At 42.8% G+C, this 27,334-nt stretch overlaps 1 protein-coding gene across 1 annotated transcript in view; it reads right to left on the bottom strand.

The window, feature by feature from the left end:
• The window catches only part of CCND2 (cyclin D2), a 40,600-nt gene that overhangs the window by 10,461 nt on the left and 2,805 nt on the right, over window positions 1-27,334 (bottom strand). The window contains 4 exon segments of the mRNA XM_043969347.1: window positions 6,414-6,559; window positions 22,742-22,762; window positions 22,765-22,819; window positions 22,821-22,901. Of these exon segments, the coding sequence (XP_043825282.1) occupies window positions 6,414-6,559; window positions 22,742-22,762; window positions 22,765-22,819; window positions 22,821-22,901 (303 nt within the window).

A 27,334-nucleotide genomic window follows, 5' to 3' on the forward strand; every position in this document is an offset into this window, starting at 1 on the left:
CAAGGGAGCTATTTGGTCCTCACTGGGAGTCTTCTTTGGGCTAAAAAGGACTAGTCCCTTTTATCGCACAGGCTCAAGGCCCTGTGCTCTGCTGACAACCTTCTCTGGGCTCTGGAGATGTGCTTCCTTCAACATGGGCATCCAGAACCGAACATCGTATTGCAGAGTCAGCCTGACCATCGTAGAATGCTGAGAGGTCTTGGCTTGCTGCCTTATTTCTAGAAGCTATGCCTCTCTAGCAGCCCATGATCACACATTATGATGCTCTCTCATATGGTCAGAATGCTGTACTTGGACTCAGGAAGATCTGATCTGCCTCAGAAACTTACTAGTGTAAGGACTGGAGTGACGCCACCTGCTGGAGAGCTACTGTAGGAAAGCTCCACCATGAGGAGAAGGCGTCTGAAGGCAAGCCATGCGGTCAGGTCCTTGGCGTCAGAAGTGATGTTTGTCATGGGTACTGTCAATCAAAGCTATCAGCCAATCAGCATGGCGCTGTGTGTGTGTGGGGACAGGACATTTCCAGTTTTCACAGGAGGCTTGTGGGATTGAGGAAGGGGTAGCTGGCGCTCTTTCGGGAGGACTCTTGTGGAGAGTAGAGCTAAAATGTGCTCTCCCTTTGATAGACAGATGAATCTAGGCCTTTTTCTCTCTCTTCACCAAATTCTTATTCTCCTTAATAATGCTTAAAAGTCTAACTCTTGCTAAAGCTTATAATTTATTGGTGACCACTCATTAGATATTTTAGACAGACTAGCTAGAATTTTAGCCCCTTACACTAGCTAGGTGTCCCTGGAAAATCACTTAAACTCTTTTAGACTCAGTTTCCTCATCTTCAAATAGGGATAATAAAAACTCCAAATTCCCAGGGTAACTGTGAGGATCAAATGAGACAAAGTTGCTGGCAAACCTTAAAGGGTTTTTATAAATGCTAACTGTTAATTATTATTATTGAGCTCGAGGTTCATTAAAACCCCATGACCTCCCCTCCCCAGATATTGCTGCCATACCTTCCCTATTGTTGCACTTGAGAATCGACTTTTTGAACACAGTAGACTTTACATTTATCCCCATTAAATGCAATCCTATTTAGATTCAGTCTAGTGCTTTAGCCTAATAAGATCTCTTTGGATCCTGAATTTGTCATGGCGAAGTCACTTAACCCTCATTGTCCCACCAAAAAAAAAAAAATATTGCTTGGCAATGGTCTCAGTAACTAATTACATCTACCAGCTTTTTTCAGTATCTGAGCGTTCAGTTCATCTTTAAATCCAGTCCCTGTTTGGAGAGGACTCTTAGGTCATCGGAAAAACTACTTAAAATATAACATACCAACAGACTTATTTCTGATAAAACTGTCAAGCTTTTTAGTTGGCTCTTTCACTAGAATGAAGTATTTCTTGTTTATTTTGGCAATCAGACGAGACACCACAAAAACCCAACTTTCCAGAGCCCCATCACTTCTACCATTTAAAAGGCCTTAGCCACTGCCTAGGTAAAAAAAAAGAACTCACTTCATTCCCCAAGGAAGCTCGGTGGTGCCAGTGGATAGAGCACTGGGCCTATCCCAATCTGTAGTACCTCCAGCTATACTAATGAGGTTCTTCTGTAGTCTCTCATAGCATCTAGAATTGTTAAGCGTACTAAAGCTGCCCAATACATACATGTGGGGGTGATTAATTTGGAAAAAAGTCCTTCTGAACCTCAATCCCCTCCCCCTTTTAGGTGCTTATGTTCTTCCTCCATCTCTTCCCCACTAGAGAAAGAAAAAAGGAAAAAAAACCCCTTATATCAAATACATATAGTCAAACAAAAAAATTTCCATATGTCGGCCATGTCCATAATGGCTCACACACTCCCTAAGACCAAAATAAACCTAAAGTGTATCTGAAAGCCTAAACACAAATATAGTTTTTTGTCCCTACTGTTAGTCAGACAAGCCGATTTACTGGCTCATTCTTGCCAGCTAAGCGGCTGTCTGGGGTGGTGGTGGGGTGGTGGTCTAGCAGTCAGAAGGACTTGGTCTAAGTTTTTTGACACTTTCATAATTGGCAAGTCACTCATTCATTTTCCTTCCCTGTTACACAGAATGTTTGCTCGGACTGCAAGTGAGAAAGGCATTTTGCACAACCCATGGAACCCTGTGTACTGGAAGTTATATTATTCTTTGATCCCCAGGTCCACACAGATCCTAGCTCTTTACCCAAGACAGACTGTCAAGCATACCAACCTCTAACCTCACCCACATCAAATGAGCACCACACAAGTCCAAGGAGTATTCAACAGTGGTCTACATCATCAACTACAATAGGCCGGACATGAGTGTTTATGAAGGAAAGGGGTCCCACCCTTGAGCCACAAGGATCATCACTGGTCTGAAGGTTGGAAACACCAAATTGTGATACAAATGGCAAATCCATCAAGAAACATGTATTAAGCACTTACTGTGGGCCCCGCACTATGCTAAGTGCTTTGTCCAGAAGGTGATGCCCATTTGGGGCAAAAGGGACATAGGCCAAAGACAGGGGCTCGGGCGCCAAGCAAATCAAAGTAGGTCTCTGCATGGAGAAAAGGGGATGTGGTATCAAAAAGCAAAACAAAACAAACCCCCTCATAAGTTTTAAGTTCAAACTCCAGTCATAGGAATGACCTTATCTCTGAAGAGATCAGGGCAAAAGTAGCTGCCTATTTGACTGGAATCTGGATTTTGCAAGAGAGGGAAAATTTAGGAGTAAAAGGAGCAATTATATTCCAGACAGGTTATTATTCCAAACTCACCTCTAAGGAAAGCAGGGAATTTACCATGTGCTGAGTCTTTATTTCCTCATCTATGAAACAAGGGCATTGGACTAAATGATTTCCAAATCCTTTCTAGCTTCTGAAATTCTGTGATTCTATAAATCTAACACAGATACCAGGTTAATCAATCAGGGACTGTCTACATGGCACTGGGGATGCCTTGGTTAATATTTGGAGTTTAAGAACAAAGCAAAACAAGAAACAAAGCCCACAGGCTAATTCCTTACGGGGCTTCCTGGCTAAGCCTTTAAACATCATTTCTGGTACTTGGCATCTTTACAAGACAATCTCTAGAACCAGGGCTCCAGAGAGATTGGGGGGCCACCTGAAGCTCCCCTTCATGTGAAGCACAGTAACCTTAGGGCCCATGAAGTCCCAGGTGCCCCAAGGCAGCCTGTTCTCAAGCTAGAGCGGTCTCAAAGCCCTCGGTATGTTTGGAATGTGTCATGGTAAAGGTTTCCTGCATTCTTACATGTTGTCATGGCAACTCTCAAGCACTATAGAGACAAATGTTTTTCTCTCCATGTTTCCTGTAAATCAGGGGTTCTGAACCTGAGGTCTGTGAACTACTTTTTTTCCCTTCTGATAACTGTATTTCAATAAATTGGTTTTCCTTTGTTAAATTTTTTTTTTTGGCGTAAAAAACATGATTTGAGAAGGGATCCAAAGGTTGTATCAGAATGCCAAAGAAGTCTGTGACAAAAAATAAAAAAGTTAAGCTATGTATTAAATAACCTCTGAAGCAAATGATTCCCACTAAGCAGGAAGCAGTTAGGTGACCTGGGTTCTAATTCTGTTTCATTTTTAATAGCTGTGTGCCTTTGGGCAAGTCACTACTCATCTTTTAGACTTTGGTACCTCTAAATGAACCAGAAATTCTAAAACATTCCCAATAAATACCTCAGTTGGATTTCAATGGCTGACATGACCTTAGGGGATGTGACTCACCACAGTTCTTTATTTGGGGTCAAAGCAAAGCCTACCCAACCCCCACCCCTGAAAAAGAGTGCTTTGTGGGTACAAAAAGTAAAAACAAAAAACAAAAAACCCACCCCAGTGTTTATATTACTGCCATGAAGATAATACTCTGTGATCTGCTGGATGGAGCACTGGGCTGCAAGTGTGACCAGAGGCTTCTCATTAGCTCTTCATCATGAGAACTTATGTTAAAAGATGATTGCTGACCAAGCAGAAAGAACTGCCCACTTTGGGCAACGTTTTAAAAGGAAGAAACAATTGCTGCTCCTGCTCTCCTTTTCCGTCTTTTGAAAGTAAGGCCTGGGACTTGAATAGGTGTCCCATGGCTCATCCACTTATGTAGGGTGGCCATAGGAGACAGGGAATACATGTCCTTGTCTTGGTGAACCTGAGAATGGATTTGAAGTCTCTGCTGCCTGTCCTGCTTTGTATTCCCTTCCTCGATCATGGGTGACCCAACAGTGATGCTGATCCATGGCTACTTGGTTTTTTTGTTTTGTTTTTTTTTTAAGTGAGGCAATTGGGGTTAAGTGACTTGCCCAGGGTCACACAGCTAGTAAGTGTTAAGTGTCTGAGGCCGGATTTGAACTCAGGTACTCCCAACTCCAGGGCTGTTGCTCTATCCACTGCGCCACCTAGCTGCCCCTATGGCTACTTGCTAAGCTTGGGAGTTTCAGCTTAGGAAAAGGTGACCACGTACAGGAGAAACAGCTAGGTATGCCTGGCTGGCCAGAAGATCTAGAACCGAAAAAGCCGCTGGAAAGCCCCTACTGAAAATTCAACAGGCATACATGACTCCTGGAAGTCTTTCTTTCCTACCTCCTGGTCTTCCACAATAGAGGGAATGTTTGTGTTTTTAAGTAAGTTCTGATGTAGAATGTGTCTTTTTAAGCATTTTTTTAAAAAGTGAGGTAATTGGGGTTAAGTGACTTGCCCAGGGTCATACAGCTAGTAAGTATCAAATGTCTGAGGCCGGATTTGAACTCAGGTCCTCCTGACTCCAGGGCCAGTGCTCTATCCATTGCGCCACCTAGCTGCCCCTAAGCATTTCTTTTGTGATAGAATAGGAAGCTAGCCATGCTGATCCTGATATCTACTACTTGGTACAATGAGTAACTGTTATAGAAAGGATCTTATTCTTTTTGGGGAGACAGACCCTGGACATGAGACATACACCTAAGAGATTCTATCGGGGGTTCCAGGCTGTGTGTAGAAAGAGCCAGAAAGTGTGAGAGAAAAGACTGCTTTCATCATGGGGGTGAGGTTCCCTCAAGACTGAATCTAATCTACATGAATCCAGGGTTGGGGAAGGAGCCTTATGGAAATCCCTTCCCCCCACCAGGGGCAATAATATAACATTTCATTCTGTGTAACAAGTGATACTTTACAAAGCCCTTCTATATAACACATATACATATCTCCACATCTATATGTGTGTGGGGTAGGTGGGTATGTATATCCCCTCCCCTCAAATCACACACTGGGTATTCCAAAAGTCTTAGTGGAGGCTTATTTAAGCTTTTATAACGTCAGGAATATAAAGGCTACAGACCTACAAAAACATCCATTTGAAAGCTTAATTATTTGTTCCCTTTATACTGATTTAGTTTTGTACATTTTTGAATAATAGAATTTAATTTTAAAGACAGTGTGCCCTGTCATTATGTGTTGCATCTTCTGGATCACACTTTTCTCAGAGTGATGGATCAGAAGAGGAAGTCCTCATTTGGCCACCTTGGTTTTGTGGGGGGTGTCATATCAAATGCTGTATATGTGTCAAAATCTCACTTTTTGGATGACCTTCAGTTAGAACTACAAATGAAATTCCTTTCAGTCACTAAGGAGCAGCTGATACATTTTCTTTTTACAAAGTTAGAAAATTGACTAGGGGGATGAGGGTGGTTAAGGGGAATTTTAATAAAAAATATCAACTCAAAAATTTGTATCTTATCATTTTGATACTGAATGCATAACACTGATATCTCCATTCCATGGACAGGGAAGCTAAGAAGCTGAAGGAATCACTTACCCAAGGCCACACAGCAGAACAATCACCAGACTTTCTAAGTTTGGGTTCAAGGTTCTTTTCACCTATTTCCCATGCCTACCTGTGCATCTCATACTGTGCCTCACTGTACTCTAAACTAACACTGGAGGACCTCAATTTAGATGAAAGCCGTGGTCCTAAAAGGTCACCCACTGATCATATTTCTACAAATTACACTGTATGTATTAAAAAGCTGATCACTGAAAGGAAGCTTTCATGAAATGAGTGAATCGCTCTGGAATTGATCGGTTTTGCTTAGTAAATGGTGATATACAAAGGTAACGAGTTCCCCATCACTTGAGGTATTCAAACAGAATCTGTATAGCTACTTGTCTGGATTATTGTAGAAAGGGTCCATACTTTGGGTAGGGATTAGACTGGGTTAGATATATTCCTTCTAGCTGAGAGCCTATGATTCATGTGTATCTATACTAAGTTTTCTTAAAGTGGGACACAACTCTAAAACATAAAAGATGAAGATTCCAATCATGCCACTTTCTTTTTGTATCAATAGGGAGCAGAAAACCCAGCCACCTTGTGAAATATTAAACCAGACCTCCTCTTGGGGACAGAGGAGAGGCTTACATACCACATCTGTATTTGTGATCTTCGCCAACAGCTCCGTGAGATGCTCTGAGAGGGCGTTGTCCTCACTGTCGAGCTGGAGGCCACAGATGGCTGCTCCCACACTTCCAGTTGCAATCATTGAGGGTGGGTACATGGCAAAATTAAAGTCTGGGCACAATGAGAAAGTGCAAGGAGATATTAGGACACAGTAAGAACATAATTAAAAACATCTTGGTTTGTATTGGTGGTGGACTCAATGAAGATCCAAGCCCAACGGAGACCTGATTGGCAAGATGGGCTGGGGTCACATGCCCCATGCCAATGGCCTTCCCCGCTTTGGATGCCTTCCACCCACAAGCACCGGACTTTGAATCCTGATTCTGCCCGTTGCTTGATCTTAAGCAAATCATTTCAATTCTCACGGGCCCTAAATGACTTGCATCTAAAACAAAGGGTTTTTTTTTCACTTCTACAGCCTATGAATGGTTTAGGTATTTCCCTGGAGTCCAATGAAAGAACAATGGTGGTTGTTTGTCCTTCTTGAAGAAGACCATGACATTGGAGTGATGTCATGGACTTGCCCTGAATTGGATTCAAGTGAGGGAGGGCTGGGCGAGGTCAACAACCCTTACTCTCCTCTAGAGTCATCTGGGTCCAGTGGCAAGATATACATCAGGATGACTGGAGATGGACCCAGATGTTTAGGGCAATTGGTGTTAAGTGACTTGCCCAGGGTCACATAGCCGAGTAGTCTCTGAAGTCAGATTTGAACTCAGGTCCTCCCAACTTCAGGGCCAATGCTCTATCTACTGCGCCATCTAGATGGCCCCCCAACCTAACAACGGTAAAGATGGAGATGGTATACAACTTATTCAAGAGGACACCAACTGAGTTGAAGGAGAACCCAAACCACCCTCCATGCTTAGTCCCAAAGCCACCTCCACAAAGACCTAAGTGTGTCAGCAATTGGGGTAGTGAGGCAATTGGGGTTAAGTGACCTTGCCCAGGGTCATACAGCTAATAAGTGTCAAGTGTCCGAGGATGAATTTTGAACTCAGGTCTCTGACTCCAGGGCTGGTGCTCTATCACTGCACACCTAGCTGCCTCATGTGTCCCGCCTTTCTCCAGGCGTCGCAAGAATTAATGTGCTCATTTTATACGAGAAACAAGAACTCTAGGGAAAGCAGCAGGAAGGGACCCATGAATCAATACTTAGCAACAAATAATTATGAAACCACCTATTATGTGACAGGTACAACAGAAGAAAACAATCCCCCGCTCACAGTGAGCTCTCATTCTAATGGAGGAACGAGGTCAGTCTGTCTGTCTATCTATCTATCTTCACACACATATCATATTTATACATATGTATGTGCTGTTTTTATATATACACACAAATTTCCAATAACAGATTATATGTATATCCTATTTATATACATGGTGTTTATATATATACACACACACACACACATACACACACACATATTTCTAGAATATATAAAATACATAGATATATACTGCCACAAATATAAAGTTAGTAAGTACAAAGCAGTTTAATCCAAAGTAGTCTGGGATGGAGGTACTAGCATTGGGGGGTGCTAGTGGTGGTTTGAGGATGGCGAAAGGCCTCGTGCAGTTTGACCCTGCAGCTCAGGAGAAGAGGACTTAGGAGTGAATTTAAGGAAAGCATACGCATTTCAGTCATAGGAAGGAATGGCTAGTGCAAAGACTGAGGCAGAAGACGAGTGTTATGTGTGAAGAGCCCAGAGAAGGCCAGTTTGGCTGGATCACAGAGTGCAGGAGGAAGAGTTGTATCAAATGAGGTTGGAAAAGAAAAACAGAAAAATAGAAAACACATTTCCTGACCTTCTGCAGGGAGTGCCTCCAACACAGGGGGCATAGAGTAGGGAGGTGGCCAGGGAGGGGGATTTGGAAACTTGCTGCAAGTAACAGTGTCAGGATTAATTTGATAGATTTAGTTATGGGTCCAGAGCTGGAGAGGGGAGAGGTAGGATGGTCAGGATGTAAAGCGAAGCCACCTGAGACTGGTTAGATAGACTGATCTTTATTATATGCCCTTACTAGAGTAAGTGCATTTAGGGAGGGGCCTATTCTATTTCCATTGCTTAGCCCGTACTTAACACATGGTGAACATTTACTAAATGATTTCTTATTAACTGATAGAGGACTCTAGGCCTTCTAAGTCTAAGCTCAGTACTCTTTCCACAATACTAATAGCTTATCAAATGAATCTCAATTACTGGTACTTCTGTGGGCAGCTGCCTAGAAGCTTCACTTCTATTCAATTCAGCAACTCAACATTTACTAAGTCCTCATTAAGTACAGGCTCCACTCACTTTGGGGGTTACAGGGCTGCAGTCTCACCCTTCAGGAGTTACTAATTCTGGGGGGTAGCAAGGTGGCACAGTGGATAAAGCACGGCCCGTGGATTCAGGAGGACCTACGTTCAAATCTGACCTCAGACACTTGACACTTTACTAGCTGAATGATCTGGGCAAATCACACTTAACCCCAACTGCCTCCACTCAAAAAACAAATGTTAACCATAGTCAGGGGGGAAAAAAAGGGGGCAGCTAGGTGGCACAGTGGCTAGAGCACCAGCCCCTGGATTCAGGAGGGGACCTGAGTTCAAATCCAGCCCTCAGACACTTGACATTTACTAGCTGTGTGACCCTGGGGCAAGTCACTTACCCCAATTGCCTTAAAAAAAACAAAGGAGTTTACTAATTCTACTTGTTGGGAGAAGGAGGTGTGAATTCCCTTACCACACAGGGATTGTCTTTTTTACAGTAAGGCTATGGAGAGGTACACGGCGGCGTTTTTTAAAAGAACAACCACAAACACCTGCTAATTTCAGGATGACCCAGCAGAAGTGGTAACCACATTCTAAATTATGACGTCTTCTCCCCGGCCTAGCCCCTCATCCTTAAAAGGAAATATTCCAGGAAAACTTCAGGTCTGTAGTATCCTCTGAGACGCTAATAAATTTTTTTTTTTGGGGGGTGAGACAACTGGGGTTAAGTGACTTGCCCAAGGTCACACAACTCGTAAGTGTTAAGTGTATGAGGCTGGATTTGAATTCAGGTCCTCTGACTCCAGGGCCAAAACTTTATCCACTGCGCCACTTACCCGCCCTAAGAATTTTAAAAAAATATTTTATTTTATATTAAATAATAATAATAATAATAATAATACTAGAGATTTATGTAGGAATTCACATCTTACCTCATTTGAGCTTCACAACAACTGTAGTTAGGTTAAGTACTATGGATAGTATTATCTGCATTTTACAGATAGGAAACTAAAGCTCACTGATTAAGTGATGTGCCCAGAATACACCTATACAAAATATCAGTGGCAGGGCTAGATGCTTCTCTACTATGACACCAGGTCATGCCAACATTTTCAAGTATATAGAAGATCTTTTCCTCTTAACAACTCTATGGAAAAGCAGTAATTAGCCCACCAAAGAGCCAGGTTGGGAGCCTGCCCTTCCCTGGATTTAGAATCTAAAGTTCTTTCCTTGGAGCTAACTAGATGCAACCTCTCTACTACTCCACTAGGATCTTATGAGCACTTAGCCAGGAAATGCAAGGGTCCTCGTTGCCTCAAAGTTCCCCTTCCTTCATCTAATGGATCTAGACAGCAGGTCTCCTTCCCTTTCCACCTTCCTTGCCCTCTTAAGGTTTACTGTGGTCTTGGATAAAAACTGCACCATCCACCCTTCTAACTGTTCTCTTCCCCCCTCTGCCCTGCCAAGCTGGATGAAAGAGTGCCCCTGTCCCCATTGAGCTCTGCTGTAGGTCTGCTTGCACATGGGTCACATGAGATGATTCTCTGCCCAATAACCTCGTTAGCTCCCCTCTGTGTCATTCACAATGCAAATGAGACAGATATCTGAGACCCCTGGAGGCCTCTGGCTGCAAGCATGGGGGTGGGGGGGTGGGGGGGGCAGGGAGAAGGAGAAACCAATCCTGGCCCCTCTCTCCCATCAGTCACAAGCCCAGAAACAGACCTTTCAAAGCCCATAAATGCCTGGGACTTCCGCTCGTGTAGAACTGATGATCTGTATGGTCAGCTCCTATTAACTTATATATTAATTAACTGATTAAAGCAAAACTGCATAAAGAGGGGAAGTGTCAAAGGAATTCTGGGAAAAGGATGTGGCAAGAAAGTTGAAGAATAGTGTCCAAATTAATTTTTTATTAATTAAGGGAAGTTGCAAAGTCTCCAATATGGGTATTTACCTGTTAGCTACAAAACAAGGGGGGCTCATGCTTGCCAAACTGAGTATGGATATTCGGATTCCCATGAGAAATGTGAGCCCCTTGAGGACAAAAATTTTTTTCCTTTCTCTATATCCTCAGCCCCTAGTTTAGTACAATGCTTGGGTGCATAATAAATGTTTGCTGACTGACTGATGTGGCTTCTTTTGTGGTCAATTTTACACCTGGAGAAATGGAAACTGTCTGATGCTAGGGCAGATTTTTCCAGGGGCTGGGGTCATTGCTGGTCTTCAACCAGTCAGCCCTCTCCAAAAAAAGTAGTAAGTCCCCTCTGGACAGATGTTCTCTTGCTCTATGGATGACAGGCTACCCACAGGGGATTTAGGGCAGGAAATGGAAAAGGAGCCAAGGAAATGACCTAAGAGTCACAAAATCCTTGGAACTGTTCTGTGAAGGCCCTCACCGGCTCACAAAGTTTGCCAAAGTGGGGTGTGAGAGCACCCCAAGCTAACAGCATGCTTGTGGGGAGAAGAACCACTGAAACTTGGAATATGAAGACCTTTTAAGAGCTCGTTTAATCCTCACAAAAGAGCTACTATAAATATTTTTGTACATAGATCCTTTCCCTTTTTTCTTTGATCTTTTTGTGGTATAGACCTAGGAGTGGTATCTCTGATTCAAAGGGCTATGCCCAGTGTTAAAGGCAAAGTTTCAACTGTTCTCCCAAATGGCTGGACCAGTTCACAACTCACCAACAATGCCAAAGAATTTACGAGCGTTAATCCTCCTTTACCAATTATTAGCCAGCAAGCTGGTGTCCAGGGACTGTAGGAAGAATATTCCATTGAGAAACTTTGGAGACCTGGATTCTACTGCTCTCTTTCTATCAATAAATGTGTGCTTGGAAGCTGTTGTACATTATGATTTAATAAAATAATTCTAAACGACAAAAAAATGTGTGCTTGGGTGGTGGTTAGTGGGGAAGGGGTTTGTCCTTAATCTTCCAATTGAAAAAAAATGGTGCTTAATGGCTTATCCACCTTATAAAATTGCATCTTTTTTCCCCTTAGGTAAGCACAAAAATAAATGCCAATGTAAGATGTCCTAGTCAAAAGGGCCACTCCTTAAAGAAAAAAAGCAGCTCCTTACCAGACTGAAGGGTGAAAAAAGATGAACAAGACAGAGGCAGAAGGACGCTAATCTCTTATTTCCTAGATGATGGTTGGGGGTTCATATTGTCTTTCATAATAACAGCAATTCAATTAATCCCACCCCCCCCTTCAGTTAGAAAGCACTGACAAACATTATCTGGTTTGACCATGGTTAACAACCCCACTGAGGTCCTCAGGAGTGCTTCCCGGTCACAGACTAACCCATTAGCCTTTGTTCTCTGCAGAGTCTCCATGAAGAAGTGACCCTTCACCCTCAGCTCACTTTAGCGTCCCACTCTCACCTGGAATACCCTAGACAGGGGCTCTGAAGGCAGGATGACACTAGCTACCCTCAAACAGGCCAGAAAAACCATAGCACGGGACACATGGAAACATTCCAAGGGGCCTTGGGCAAAGTGCCAGCTAGCAGCTTAATATTAGCAGCTTCCTTAGTCAGAAAGAATGGGATGATGTAATAAATTGTGGGGTAGTTCAGATGGTTGCCTTCAGAGAAAAGAAAGTTCAGTGTGAGCTGGAATAATCTGAGGAGATCTTGTGGAAGACAGGGACTCGAGTAGGATTTGATAGAGAGGAGGGATGAATCAACACCAGCAAAGTTGGGAAGGCAGGGCATGTGTGGGGGGCCTGGGAGGAGGCACACAAAGGGAAAGGGGGCTCAAGAATGCCTCCCCCCATCCTACCAAGCAATCAACAAGCATTTTATTAAGTGCCTACTGCTGAGAACTAAAATACAAAGAAGGGCATCATTCTGACTCCCAAGGTTCTGCAGCTCAATGTGAAGCGTAGTAGGAATCGTCTCATAAAGCTCTAGGGTCAGGGTGAGGTCTCGGTCCCAATACAAAATTCCTTTTCTGGGTCGACAAGAGTACAGCTACATACTTTTGGGGAATCTCTGGGAGAAACCTCCCCCTCTACCAGCTGTGGTGGCTGGGGGGCAGGAGCAGGAAGGAGGCACTGGACTGCTATCTCCCCCCTTTTCTGAAATGTACAGGGGACATTCCCTCTTCTCCCTCACAATAAGTGGGTGAAGAACTTCTATTGACCTCTGAGAGCAGAGCAGGAATCTTCCCTAGGAGCTGGGGGGGGGGGGGGCGTGGAGGTGGGGAAATCTCTAGCATGGTCCTCACGTCTCTTCATTTTTCAGTTTTAATCAGTTCAGGCCATCAGAGTTCACAAAATGGAGCAGTATTTTATTAGTTTACTTAGGAAATCCTATAGCGAACCATCACTATTCCTTTAGATCAAGGGGTGAGAGAGAGAGAGCGAGCAGAGGAGAGAGAGAGAGAGAGAGAGAGAGAGAGAGGGAGGGAGAGCGAGCGAGCTTTGGACCCCATTTTCAGAAAAAAATTTAAATGCATTCAATGAAATACATAGGGTTACAAAGGAAACCAATTAAAATGAAATAGTATGAAAATATTTTTTAAAAACACCTCCAAAAGAAACTCAGTTCACCCATTGCAAAGTAAGGATTTCTGTGACCCTAAATCAAATTCTTGTCAACACATATTGGGGAAGGACGAGGGGATGGGGTAGAGGTGAGAAGGGAAAAATACTTCTTGCTTCAGGTAGGGATTGGAGTAGATTTCTTTCAGGTCATTTCCCACTCTAAGATGTGAGTTTCGGGATACTGAGGCTACTTAGTGATCATTTGTGCCAAGGTCACAGAGGAGAATTCTCTTAGTTCTTACTAACCATATTAGTACAAGAAATCAAGACAGCTAGGAGATAGATAGTACAGTAGATGTAGCACTTGGACCCAGAGTCAGGAAGACTTGAGTTCCAATATGACTCTAGACATCAGCTGCATGACCAGGGACAAGTCACTTAACCTCTGTCTTCCTCAGTGGGAGTAACTAACAGCACCTACCTCCTGGGGTTGTATTATGATGACATAATGAGAATATTTGTAAAGTGCTTTGTAAACCTTTACAAATCACAGCTGGCTACCTTCTCCTGCTCCCTTCCCAATCCAGACCTTTTGGTAAACCCATTTCAACACTATATCCTCTACTCTCAAAACTCTTGCCCCTTTGTTCTCCTGCTTTGCAACTAGGCTGAACTTGGCACACTACAAATCATTATTATCTCATCTCAATTAGGCTCTCCCTTGCAGCAAGGCATATTTATTATATCTCTCCAAATTAATTAGCTATCCCACCCACCACAGCTCCCTCAGACCCCCCAAATCACCTCTCCCCCACACTGTCCCAGGTGCCTCATATACGATAGGAAAGAGCACAAGCTTTTAAGTGCTTGCACCACACACTGCGCTAACCCCTTTAAAAACATGATCTCGGCTGATTCTCAAAACAACCCCCCCGAGGTAGGTGCTACTGTTAGTCCCACTTAACGGTGATGAACCAGAGGCCAAGTGAGCTGCCCAGGGTTTGCACAGCCAGTATGTATCCTAAGGTACATTTGAACTCAGGTCTTCCTGACTCCAGGCCCAGCACTCTATCCACTGTGTCCCCTAGCTGCTTCTGGGCAGCCTGAAAAAACTGAGGTCTCTCTTCTCCCCATTTCATATCCCTCTGACACTATTCCCCCACAATTTCCTCCTCTTACTCTATAATCTCTAATAAGTCTATTATGAAAGATGACCCCTCTCCTTGTAAAGTGTATGTATGTATGTATGTATGTATGTATGTATGTATGTATGTATGTAATCCCTTGATGTCACTGCTCCTCTCTTCTCTAGTAGAAAGCCATCCCCTATACTTCCATTCCCACTTTAATCTTCAATCTCTCCTTATCTACTGGTTCCTTCCCTACTGCCTACAAACATGCCCAAGTCCTCCCCATCCTTAAAAAGCAAACCCTCGAGGGCAGCTAGCTGGCACAGTGGATAGATCACCGGCCCTGGATTCAGGAGGACCTGAGTTCAAATCCTGCCTCAGATCCTTGACACTTATTAGCTGTGTGACCCTGAGCAAGTCACATAACCCCAATTGCCTCACCCTCCGCCAAAAAAAGCACACCCTCATTCTGCCATACCCAATAGCCATTCTCCCATAACCCTCAGTTAAACACCAAGAAAAATATTTGGCACCTCCACTTCCTCTGGGGTCTAAACCCTCTGCAATTCGGCTTTCAACCTCATCATTTAACTCAAACTGCTCTCCAAAGTTACCAACGACCCATTAAACTGACCAATATAACATCCTTCTCTAAGCCCTCATCCTTCTTGATTCAAATTAGCCTTTGCGACCACATCTCTAGATTTTTTTTTTTTTTGATACTATCTTGGGTCTCTTTTTAATGTGTCTTGACTATTGTTTATTTTTATTTTTAGAGGGGCAGTGAGGGTCAAGTGACTTGGCCAGAGTCACACAGCTAGTAATTGTCAAGTGTCTGAGGTTGAATTTGAACTCAGGTCCTCCTGAATCCAGGGCTGTTGCTTTATCCACTGCACCACCTAGCTGCCCCTTGTTTAACATTTTGTAGTGGATCTTTATCCATGGGACGACAACTAACCGAAGGCCTCTGTCCTAGCCCCTCTTTCTCTCTCTTATTTTGGATTCTATTAACTCTTCAAGTCATACTCAGATCTATGCAGCCCCAGCCTCAGAGCCCTCTCCCCAGCTTTGGTCCCACAGTGCCAAACTGGCAAATGGAGATATGTTAACTAGATGTTCTAGAGGCATCTCAAACTCAAATGATTAAAACAGAACTCATTAACTTTCCTCTGAAATTTCTCTCATTTCCAAAACCACGGAGGCACCACCATTCTTCCAGTCGCCCAAAATTCACAACCCTTGTTGTAGCCTTTGACTCTTCTTTACTTAAGGCTATATCCCATTGTTAAGAAATTTTGTCATTTCTACCATCTACTATCATTTCTTGTAGACATCTCTTCTCCATTTACCAAGCCATCACCCTAGTGCAGGTTCTCATCATCTCTTGCATGGATATAACAATAGCCTTCTAATTTGGTCTCTATGCCAAGTCTCCCCTCCATTCTAATCCATCTTCCCTACAGCTGCCAACACAATCCTCCTTAATTGTAGGTGTGACCATGGTGCACTCCTCCATTGGTTACCTATGTATTCTTTTTTTTTTGGTGAGGCAATTGGGGTTAAGTGACTTGCCCAGGGTGACACAACTAGTTAAGTGTCAAGTGTCTGAGACTGGATTTGAACTCAGGTCCTCCTGAATCTAGGGCCCAGTGCTCTATCACTTCCACCACCTAGCTGCCCTGGTTACCTATGTATCAGTAACATATGAAGTCTATTATATGGCCCCTTATATACCTTGCCAGTCTTTTTATACTTACCCTTTCCCCTAAGACACCCCTATAGTTCAGTCATCCTGGTCTACCTGCTGTTCCTCAGCACTCCATTTCCAACAATCCATTTTTAAACTGGCTGTTCTCCATACTTAGAATGGTCTCACTCCTCAACTCACTTTTTTGAATCCCTAATTTCATTCAATAAGTGAATAAAAAACAAATTATTGAGCCCCTGTGCCAAACACTGTGTAGCAGCTGGGAATACAGATGGAAAGGAAGATAATCCCTATTTTTCATAATTCACAGAATGAGTTTCTATTTCTTTTCTTTTTGCGGGGCCCATGAGGATTAAGTGACTTGCCCCAGGGTCACACAGCTAGTAAGTGTCAAGTGTCTGAGGCCGGATTTGAACTCAGGTCCTCCAGACTCCAGGGCTGGTGCTTTATCCACTGTACCATCTAGCTGCCCCCAATCCCTATTTCTCAAGAAGCTCGCTCACAATCTGATGGGAGAAGACACCACACACAGAGACTCAGGACTCAGCTCCAATCTACTCTCTATGGATTTTGTAGGCATCCATTCACTCGCTATAAAATCTCCCATTAGACTCTGAGGGTCCCTTGAGAGCAGGGACCTATTTTGCTGCTTGCTTTTATTTTGCAATAAATGTAAATAAATGTATAATGATGGACAGATGATGAGGAAGGGCAACTGCAAAGACTGGGGTACAGAAGGATGTTAAGAATAGGAGGACAAGCAGGCCCAGAACAAAACTCTTATTTCCTGCAGTACCTTCCATCTAACAAGTTTGGTGCACGTTTCACAAATGAAATCAAATTCTCATAGGCAACCCACCAATCATTTACAGCTTCTACTTTGTAGAGGGAAAAAACCTGGGGCCCAGAGTGAGAGGTCACTTGATCAACGACATACAGCTAGTTAGTGGCAGTGCCTGTGATTAAGAACCCAAGCCTCATAGCTCCCAGTTTTTCTTCTAACCAGAAGTTAAGCAATTTTGCTCAAGGTCAATTTGGGCAGGTCACAGCACCACGTTGTTGTTTTTTTTTGGTCTCTGGGATCTTCTAGGCTCTTATAACAACCAGTAAGGTAAAGTCCCAAAGGTTACTTCTATTTCCATTAGAGAACAGCACCACTGAAATAGACAGAACTTTTAGGGCGGCTAGATGGCGCAGATCGGTTAAAGCGCTGGACCCTAGATTCAGGAGGACCTGAGATCAAATCCAGCCTCAGACACTTGACACTTACTAGCTGTGTGACCCTGGGCAAGTCACTTAACCCCCATTGCCCCACCCAAAAAACCCCAAAAAAACCCCCAAAACCAAAAAACGAAATAGACCAGAACTTTGGCTGAAGGTCACTCTTCAGAACCCAAGAAGCCTTCAATCCTTGAGAGTAGGCCTTGTTTTATGCTTTGCCTTAGCATCCCTGGTACCTAGCAGATGCTTAATAAATGCTTGGTGACTGATGAGATGCTATGTCTCTTATTAGTATACCAACTTTAACATTCCATCTTTATAACCACTACAAATAGAGGGGAAAGACCATGATGGTACTTAGACATTTGCTCAGATAATAATTATGAAAATTCTATGTTCCAAAGGATACTGAATTTTAAATTAAATATCATGATGACCCCCTCTTCCCTTGAAAGGAAACCACCACATCCCTGCACTGCAATAGGTAACCACTAGGAGGCACACAGAAACCACATCCTTGACCAAAGGCACAGCTAGAAGACTGGGTACCAGTCCCATGCACCCTTCCTGCTGGCTGCCCCAAAACATAGATCTCCCCTGCAGCTTCCAAGCAGAGATCAGAAATGGACCCCCCCAAGTTTAGCCACTGCTACCTTAACTCAGAGGCATAAATAGAAGGTTGGGGCAGGAAAAAGAGAGGAACCAGGATGTTCACTTTACACAGGCTCGTATCACAACGGCACATTACTTACAGTCTGTAGAACTTAGAGATCACTTAGCCTAGACCTCAGGCTTTACATCCTTAGCAATCTGAGGCCCAGAGAAGAGAACTAAGTGGTCTGGGGTCACATGGCTAAATAAGAGGCTGGGCCCTACTTCATGTCGTTCTGACTTCCTGGGAATATAATTTCAGAACAATAGGGTTTCAGAAGTCAAGATTCAGGGGCCGCTAAGGTGATGCAGTGGATAGAGCACTGGCCCCTGGATTCACGGAGGAACTGAGTTCAACATCTGTCCTCAGACACTTAACACTTACTAGCTGTGTGACTTGGGCAAGTCACTTAACTCCAATTGCCTCACCAAAAAAAAAAAAAAGTTCAAGATTCCGATGGAACCCGCCATAGGTGGGTGGCACTGACTAGAGATGGGTGACAAGCTTAAAGGCAAAGCAAAACATGGCAGCATAGGGAGGCCAGGACTGTGTTTAAAGGGACTGTTACATCAACTTCTTTTCTCCCCAGTGTTGAGTTCAAAACGAGGACGTCATTGGTGGTTCTGCTCTCACTGGAAATCTATCAACATGACCTAAGGTATCAAACATCACCAAGCACTTAATGAGGATCCTGAATCATCTAAGATGTCCCTGTTTGTTTGCTTGTTTTTTAAAGAAAGAACACTGCATTTAGAGTTAAAAGGCTTGGGTTCAAATTCTGGCCCTACTGCCTTCCTGCGTGCCTTAGGAAAAAAAAAATCACTCAATGTCTTTGAACTTGTTTCCTATTGGCAAAATGAGGTGGTTGGAATAGATAATGTTGAAGGTCTAGTTTAAAATCCAGTGATTCTTTTCATCTGAGACCCACTGACAAGTAACAGGTCCCTTTCAGGTCTAAACATCCTATCATTCAAAATATTAGATCTGAAAGCCCTTTATATGAGTGTGATATAAATGTGAGTTATTATTATTATTATTATTATTATTGTTGCCAGGTCTGGAAATATGGAATGCAAGAGTTTCTGGGGGATACGCTTTAGGGGAGAAAAGTGCCTGGCCTTGTTAAAAAGGCCTTCATCCAGCAGTTTTCTTTCTTCAAGGGTAAGTGCAAGGATGGCATGTCGCTTGGGTCAGAGCCCCAGGGGAATCCAGCTATCTTCAAGCCAAATCTACCTTGATGGCCAGTTAGGGCTAGGCGCAATTGAGAAAGGAAGGAGTTTGGTGTTGGCAGGATATTGCTTGTAAGTCATATGCAGTGTTAGAAATTCTCATCAACCCTTCCTCTGGCCCCTGTCACTGTCCCTGACCTTCCCCTTTCCACACACAAACATTCTCTCTAACATCATTTACTGAAATTATCACCACAAGCCATCCATTCCCCCATGATCCGGCCTGACGATTGGCTCTGAGGTCAACAAATAGTTCAGAAGACCCCTGATCTAGGTCATGGTGGTTGACCATTACCACTGATACACTATCCCCACGTCGGAAATGAAAATCACAGAGCAAGAAGAGAAGAATGAATTAGTTAAAGGTCTAGAACCTTATATAGCATTTACCTGAACCTCAGCAGATCAGCTGCTGTGGTACCTGCAATCCCAGTTACCATATGCAAAGCATAGTGCTAAGGGGTCATAGGCTTACCCACTGATTCCTAGGATCTGGAATCATGGGAGGCTGATGTTCTGGGGTAAAAGGGCCATCAGCTTCTCTCCCTGATAACCCCCCTAATTGTAAGTAAGCCCTTCAGTCCCAGGTCAGGGACATAACCGTGTAACATCCTGCACAGTATTAATCACTAATGGGCAATTAAATCCAAACACTATTAATGATGTTAATAATAATAATAATAATGATTACTTCCATGCCCAATAAACTTCCCCTCGCGAAGCTTTACAAGATGAATACCTACCCCAACTGAACACTCAGTTTACACTGTATTTATTTATAACTTGCTAATTGGTCTCTTTTCCTGTTTATGTCCCCTTTCTTTCCTAAGCAGACTATAAATTCCCTGAGGGAAAAACATTTTGATATTTCTCACAGCAGGTTCTGTCTGAGCTGAACCTATTGTTTTGACTTACTAGGTTCCCCATCTTTAGTTCTGATAATGAGTTAAGTCCAATCAGCTAGTTAAGCAGGCAGGAAAGGACCCCTTATTATTTTAGGATAGGTGTGAAATTTTGGGGGCCTGTCCTTTGGGGAAATGGCCCTGTTCCCTGTAATTACTAGAAACTTATAGCATTTCACCCTGAAAGGACTTTATTGATCTTCTAATCTAAGCCCATAATTTTTATAACGAGAAAACTAAGACCCAGTGACTTACAGAGGTCAAACGGAAGAGGATCTAGCCCTGGAAAAAAAAGTCAGACGTGCTTTAAGGACCAGTATGGTTCATGGCTCCCCAACAGCTAGACGGGGAAGGAGCTTAGAAAACTGGGGTCAGCTATTGTAGGAATCAGAGAAAGGACGAGTTAACCCTCGCACCCCCACTGTGCTGTATGATTAACGAGAGGAAAGGAAGGGTAGGACTTGAAGGAGAACAAGATAATGAGTCACTGAAGGATTGACCTCTATGGATTGAGCCAGAAACTAGAAGGGAAAGAAAGGGGGAAATGATTTAGTTTAAAAAGATGGTTCTGTCTAACCTGCAGGAGGTCTGCCAGGAATAGCCCCCGTGGGATTGGAAGAGAACCTAACATCGCCCAATGTAAGCACTACAGGATATATACTGCATTGAATAGATTCCGATATAAGGGGAATCAAAACCCCGCAGAAAAGTACCAAGGAAATGAGAGGCCTGTATTCATAAAGCTGATTCCCAAGTCTACATCCTATGAGAAAGCGACACAGGACGGCACAGCAGCAGCAGCGGGTTCCTTAGTCAGATCAGGGATGCCCACTAATGCTGACTAAGCTTTTTTCCCCTTTTGGCCTGACTTAGTGATTTCACTGGCATAGAGAGAGCTCCCTCTACCAATCCTCTATTCTACCTACAGACCTCCCTGGCTTCTTTTAAGTCCCATCCCAAACATCCCACCCTTCTATAGGAAGCCTTTACCAACCCTCTTCATTCCAGTGCCTCCCACTTATGCTGTATGTAGCTTGCTCTGTATATATGTTTGCATGCTGTTCTCCACCACTGGACTGTAAGCCTCTTTGCCGACAGAGACTGTCTTTTGCTCTCTTTTGTATTTCCAATGCTCTATAATAGTGTCTGAACATAGAAGAGCTTAATAAATGTTTCCTGAGTAATTAGAGGGCTCCTATTCTGCAACCTTCTACTCTTAGAGTGTTGCCTGGATCACTGAGTGGTTGAAGAGTCGCCCTGGATCACCCCCAGGCCTTCCTCACTCAAGGCTGGGCCTCCTGAGCCCTATTTGTCATTGCCACTCTTTGCAAATACATATGACAAATGGTTATCTAAAGTGATTATGTAAACCAAGGGTCTTAACTGAGGTCCATGGACCTCCTGGGGGTTTGTGAACTTAAATAGGAAAAAAAAAATCTTCATCTTTATTTTTTTACTAGCCTTTGGATTCCTTTGTAATCTATGTATTTACTTATGCATTTAAAAGCATTATTCGAAGAATGTAATTATTTATGCACTTAAAAAACATTATGTGAGAAGGGTCCATAGGCTTCACTAGAACGATCAATTGGTCCATGACAAAAATGGTTAAGATCCCCTGCTTTAAACGATCCACAGAAATTAACTCACTAAAATACTGACCAGTTATACCACTTCCCTTCTGTGTCCCAGCCTGAGCTGAAGGAACCATATCTTCAGGCAGGCCCTGCCCCAAATGTATTCTCTAATGTAAAGTGATGCTTCACCAAACACAACTCTAAGCCACCTTCCTCCTCTAATGGAAAGACGCGAGCTTCAGGTACCCAAACGTGGCCTGCTCTACAAAGATGTGTACCAAACAATGGGAAGGTTACCATTCAGAGAGATGGATGTCCCATCTCACCCTCTAGTTTCTGCAGACGCTAAGGGAAAAGGGGCCCGAGAGAACGTCTCATCAGATGTGGCTGAATCTACGCTGCTGAGTTTGAAAAGTTTTTAAAGAAATGTGGTCATGCCCCCCCATTTTCCTAATGCCAAGAACCGGGGCGCTAGGTGGTAGGGGCAGCTAGGTGGCGCAGTTGGATAAAGCATCGGCCCTGGAGGTCAGGAGTACCTGAGTTCAAATCCGGCCTCCGACACTTAACACTTACTGGCTGTGTGACCCTGGGCAAGTCACTTAACCCCAATTGCATCACTTAAAAAAAAAAAATAGACATAACTGCCAAGAACCAAGGAACTGAAGTGCAAACCCAAGGAGGAAAACTCAGTGTTCTCATTTATCTTCCATTCTAGACCCACTCCTCAATTTCCCTTCAGCTCATCTCCAACCTATCCTTCTCCTCAAAAGATTAAATTACTTACAACTATATTTAGAATAAGTAGTTTTCAAAGAGTATTTTAGACACCATAAAAGCAGACTTTGAAGGACCCCATTTTTTTCCAATATCATACCTGTTCACATAAACCTTTTATGAGCTCAGGGGAAAAAACCAAAAAGGAGAAGCTTACGCTGAGTACAACAAAAATCACGGCACTAAAACTGAAGCTATTATAGTATTGGGACACAAAAAGTTGTTTTCAACAACTGAAAGGCACTAGGCCCTATGTGAAACCTCTCCCCTAGGAATCTACCCAAAATGTGGCTCCCCATTCCATGCTTCTCAGTCTCTTTAATCCCATTGAAAGCACGAAATCTACCCTTACCTGTTGCACAAAGAGCAATAACGTCTGTGCATGCTTTCGGATCAAAAGTAACTTGTCCTTCGGCAGGGGCAGCTTCCGTTAAAATGTGTTCGATGAAGTCATGAGGCGTCACAGCTGCCAGATTCCACTTCAACTTGCCCAATACCACCAATTCCCACTCCTGGGCGAAAGGAAAGAAACAAAAAAGGAATACAATCTGAACAAATTGGAAGGAGAGACGCCAAGAGATTTTCAGTGAATCACAGCTAAGATTTTAGGCTCAAACCCCTTCTCCCCATGCCTTCAAAACTTTGTGGCACTGTCTGGTACTGGGAAAACCTCTTTATGTAAAATGCAAATATAGGTAGCATCTTACTTATAGAAGGACAGTACTAATAAATGGTTTGTGGTTAATATGGAAAGAGATTTCTAGTGCAATGCCCCAAGCTCTGTGACCACCTTTATCTTGGACTTGGGACTAGAGCCATGGTTATCAAATTTACAGATGATACCAAAACTGGGAGGGTTTCAATTAATTTCAATAGTTTACAAGACTGCTATCTACAAGGTACTGTGAAAGACTGAGATACAACATAAACAGAGCCAAGTCAAAACAAGGTAATTTGAAGGATAGAAGATTAACAATGACAGGATTAGAGAACATGGGAAGCCTTGAAAAAAGGTAAGCTTCTGAGAGGCAAATGTGAGGAAGATTAAATGTGAAAATACCAGGGGCAGCTAGGTGGCACAGTGGATAAAGCACCGGCCCTGGATTCAGGAGTACCTGAGTTTAAATACAGCCTCAGACACTTGACACTTACTAGCTGTGTGACCCTTGGGCAAGTCACTCTAACCCCCACTTGCCCCGCCAAAAAAAAAAAGTGAAATACTAAATGATTGTCAGGATCCCAAATGAGCCTGATAGCATAGAACACCAGGCTGAATTTGTTAAGATAGAAATAAAGGTAAAATCTTAATCTAGGGTTCAAAAAAGTCAACTTTACAAGTACTAGAAGATAAGAGTAAATAATTCCTGGGGGGATGTTGGGGGGAACTCTCCATGAGCACACTCCCATAAGTGCAACATGACAATCAGAAAAAAGAACACTATCTTAGACGGCATTAAAAGAGGCAATCTCTACAGGAGAAGGTAGTCAGACCATACCCAGAGTGCTAAGTTCTGGGTGTCCCATTTTAGAGAGGACATATTGATAAGCTGCAATGTGACCCTAGTGTTCTGTAGGAACTAGAGAAAATGCTAAACCAGACATAAATGAAAGAAATTGGGTCTGGGAAAAGCCTTGGTGGAGGGAGGGTGGTTATCTTTAAGTAGCTGCACAATTATCATAGGCGAAGAGGGATTGGACTGATTTAGCTTGACCCTAAAGGGCAGAACTGTAAGCAGTGGGTAACAATTACAGAAAGGTAGATTTGACTGGACCTTATCTAAAAAAACACCAGATAAATAAATAAAAATAAAACCCTAACAACTGTAGTTGTGCAAAGAGGAATGGGATGCCTCTAGAAGTACTGGATCTCTTTCACTTGAGGTTTCTGAACAGAGGCTGTTGACCCCTCATTGGGATAGTGTAGAGGAGTATGCTTGTTAATTACGGCTGGCATTTAAGATCTGGAAAACTCTACACTATTACTTCGTTTTGATCAGGTACCAGTTGGAGAAGATGGCCACTTAACAGTTTCTTCAGACCGATTCTGTGATAATTGTTGACTTTCTACTTCTGTTAAAAAATGCAAAGCCTTGGTGAAACTAAGGAGAGCCTTCCCCTGGTATTTGTTCTACTTCTTCCCTTTGTCCCAAATCCAATGCTGCTGTTTGCCCACCTAGAAAAGCTTAACCAACAGTTAGATAATGCCAAGGTCACTATGGTCCTCCAGTAAAAAAAATTATTTTTGATATCTGTGTCAGTGAAATTTAGTAATTTAATTCCTCATGGAAAAATCAAGGATTCAAATAATGTTCCTTGACCCTGCTCCTTGGCAACCTGTATCTAGCAAAGGACTGATTATTACTTCCCAAGCCATGCCAAAAGGTGCCATACTTCTCTTGGTTGAGTTAAAAAAAAAAAAGAAGAGAACCTTACCATTCTCTCACCTCGATGTGCTACAGCAGCTATTATTATTATTAGCTATTATTACTATAATAATTATTATTATTAGCCATCTAATTTTTCTAGATGTATGAATTGAAGAAAAATCAAAGAACCATGATCTCAGAGTTAGAAAGAGGAAAATAGAGGCAAACAGGGTCACAGAGCCAACAAGTATCTGAGGTGACATTTGAACTCAGGTCTTACTAACTCGAGGCCCTATCCACTGGGTCACCTAGCTGGCCACTTACTTGAGGTAGTTCATTCTATTTTGAAATAGTTCCATTTCTTAACGTTGCCTAGAATCAACCCTATATTTTATGCTTTCAAACTCTTCACTCACTGCTGCTGGTTCTGCTAAACTAGGGCCAAGCTGAATAAGTCAGTTCTCTTTTCCACATGACTTCCCTTCAAATATTTGGTTACTACTATCTTGTCCCTACTAAGCCTTCTCTTTTCCCAAGCTAAATATTTCCAGCCCCTGCCCCCCGCCATATGACATCATCTCAAGGCCCTTCCCCCTCTTGGCTCTCCTTCACAAGATCCTTTCTAAAATGTAGTATCCATAGCTGAACACAAACTCTGGAAGTACTTTGACCAGGACAGAATACAGAGGGACTTTCACCTCCCTAATCCTTGAGATCATACCTCTGCTGATGGGTCTAACAATTATATATATTTTTTTTGCTGCCATTTCACAATAAGGATTCATTCTGAACACGCCAGTCCATAAACACTCCAATTTCTTTTTAGATGAACTGTTGTCTAGCCACAACCACCCTGTCTTGCATTTATGAAATTGATTTTTAAAAAACCCTTAAGTATAAGAATTTATATTTAACCTTAATAAGTTTATTATCTGACTCTACACTCTAGCATAAGATCCTTTTGCATCCTTACTCTCAACCTTGGTGTTAGCTCTCCCTTCTGCTTTGATAAGGCTGCCTTTATTACTCAGTCCAAGGACTAAGCATGCAAACGTCAGCTCTTCTAGGTCTCACACCATCAGTTCCCTCAAAGAGCAGCTCTCACTGAGCTCATTCAGGGAGTTTTGTCCAAGGTGAAACAGAATAAAAAGAATATGACATCTGGAGGAAAAAAATTTACCCACAAGGATATCATCAAAAGAAAGAAGAGGGAAAACCCAACCTCCAACACCACCACTCTCACATTTGTCCTAAGAAATCCGAATCTCGTTTCCTTGATCAGTTTGAATACTGTTCAAAGTGTTGTCCTAATTTCTTAGTCTGGACAATTAAGTTTTATTAGTATTTTCCCCTCACTAACTAGGCTCTTTAACCTTATGGCACACATATTTCTGGGCCTTGACTTCATCTAGAAAATGGCTTGGACCCCATGATCTTTGAGATTTCTTTTCCAGCAATAAAACTAGCTGTTATGATATGAGAATCAGGAATGGTATAATGTCTTTAAAGGTGGACTAGACAGGCCCTAGATGAAGCTTCTAGTCTAGGTTTTCAGGGAACTCTGAAAATACCTTGTATATCCTACTTTAATTGGTACTATATTTATTTGTGAATATATTTCTTCACCCTACTTGACTGCAAGTCCCATGAGGTTAGAGACCATACTGTGGACCTTGCCCTAAATTGAACATCTTCACATCTGTCCTAAGCAAGCAGAATTGAATTTCAAGGCATTAGTCTGGTGTCTTGCACAGAGGATATGATTAAAGAATATTTGTTAAATCGAACACATGACTTCTGAATTTGCCAGTGTGTTGAAATGAATGGAGCTGTCACTGATGTTGACATCTCTTCCGGCTCTTATGAATTGATATGGGCACATTCCATTACTCACAGAATAATAGACTGTTCCCCAAACCCTACAGTTTCCCCTCCATAAGCTCCAAAGTCAGCTTCAACTATTTTTGGAAACTGGTGAAATCCTGAGGTCTTACTGCCTACAAAGCTAGGTTGAAACCCAGCCTCTAGTTCTATAAAAGGGATGTTGGTGCAAGAGCCTTTTCTTGCACAATTTAAAAAAGAGATATCTCTCTAGCAGGAAACCACTTTTCTTCAGCTTCAGAGAAGCAGCTGCAATTTGGCAGTGTTTCAAAGGTGAAGTCATTCACTGCCTCTGTTCTATCTACCCCTTGGCAAATCCTTCCTACCACCTCTATGGTTATGAATTTCTGCCACTAGATGGCAGCACAACCCTGGTAGGAACCAGTTAATGAGAGTTCCTTCGGAGAACCCCAACCACTTTTTATAGATCACTGCGCATAATGTAAGAAGATCACAGAGCTGGAAGACACAGAGACTACCTAGCCCAATTCCTGGTATATGAGAGACAGCTTCTGGGAAAAAGAGAGATGTTTTGTATAAAAAGGAGAGGAAAAATTTTCAGCCCTCCTAAGGTGCGGGGGTGGGGCGGAGGGTCTCATAAACCAAAAAGTTCCTTGGCAGGGATCAAGTCAGAGCCACTGGCTTATAACCTGCCAACACACTCGCCTTCTACTCCTACCCCAGTGCAAAAAAAAAAA

The sequence above is a fragment of the Dromiciops gliroides genome, chromosome 5 (assembly GCF_019393635.1).
Source record: "Dromiciops gliroides isolate mDroGli1 chromosome 5, mDroGli1.pri, whole genome shotgun sequence".
In the NCBI taxonomy this organism is placed as follows: Eukaryota; Metazoa; Chordata; class Mammalia; order Microbiotheria; family Microbiotheriidae; genus Dromiciops; species Dromiciops gliroides.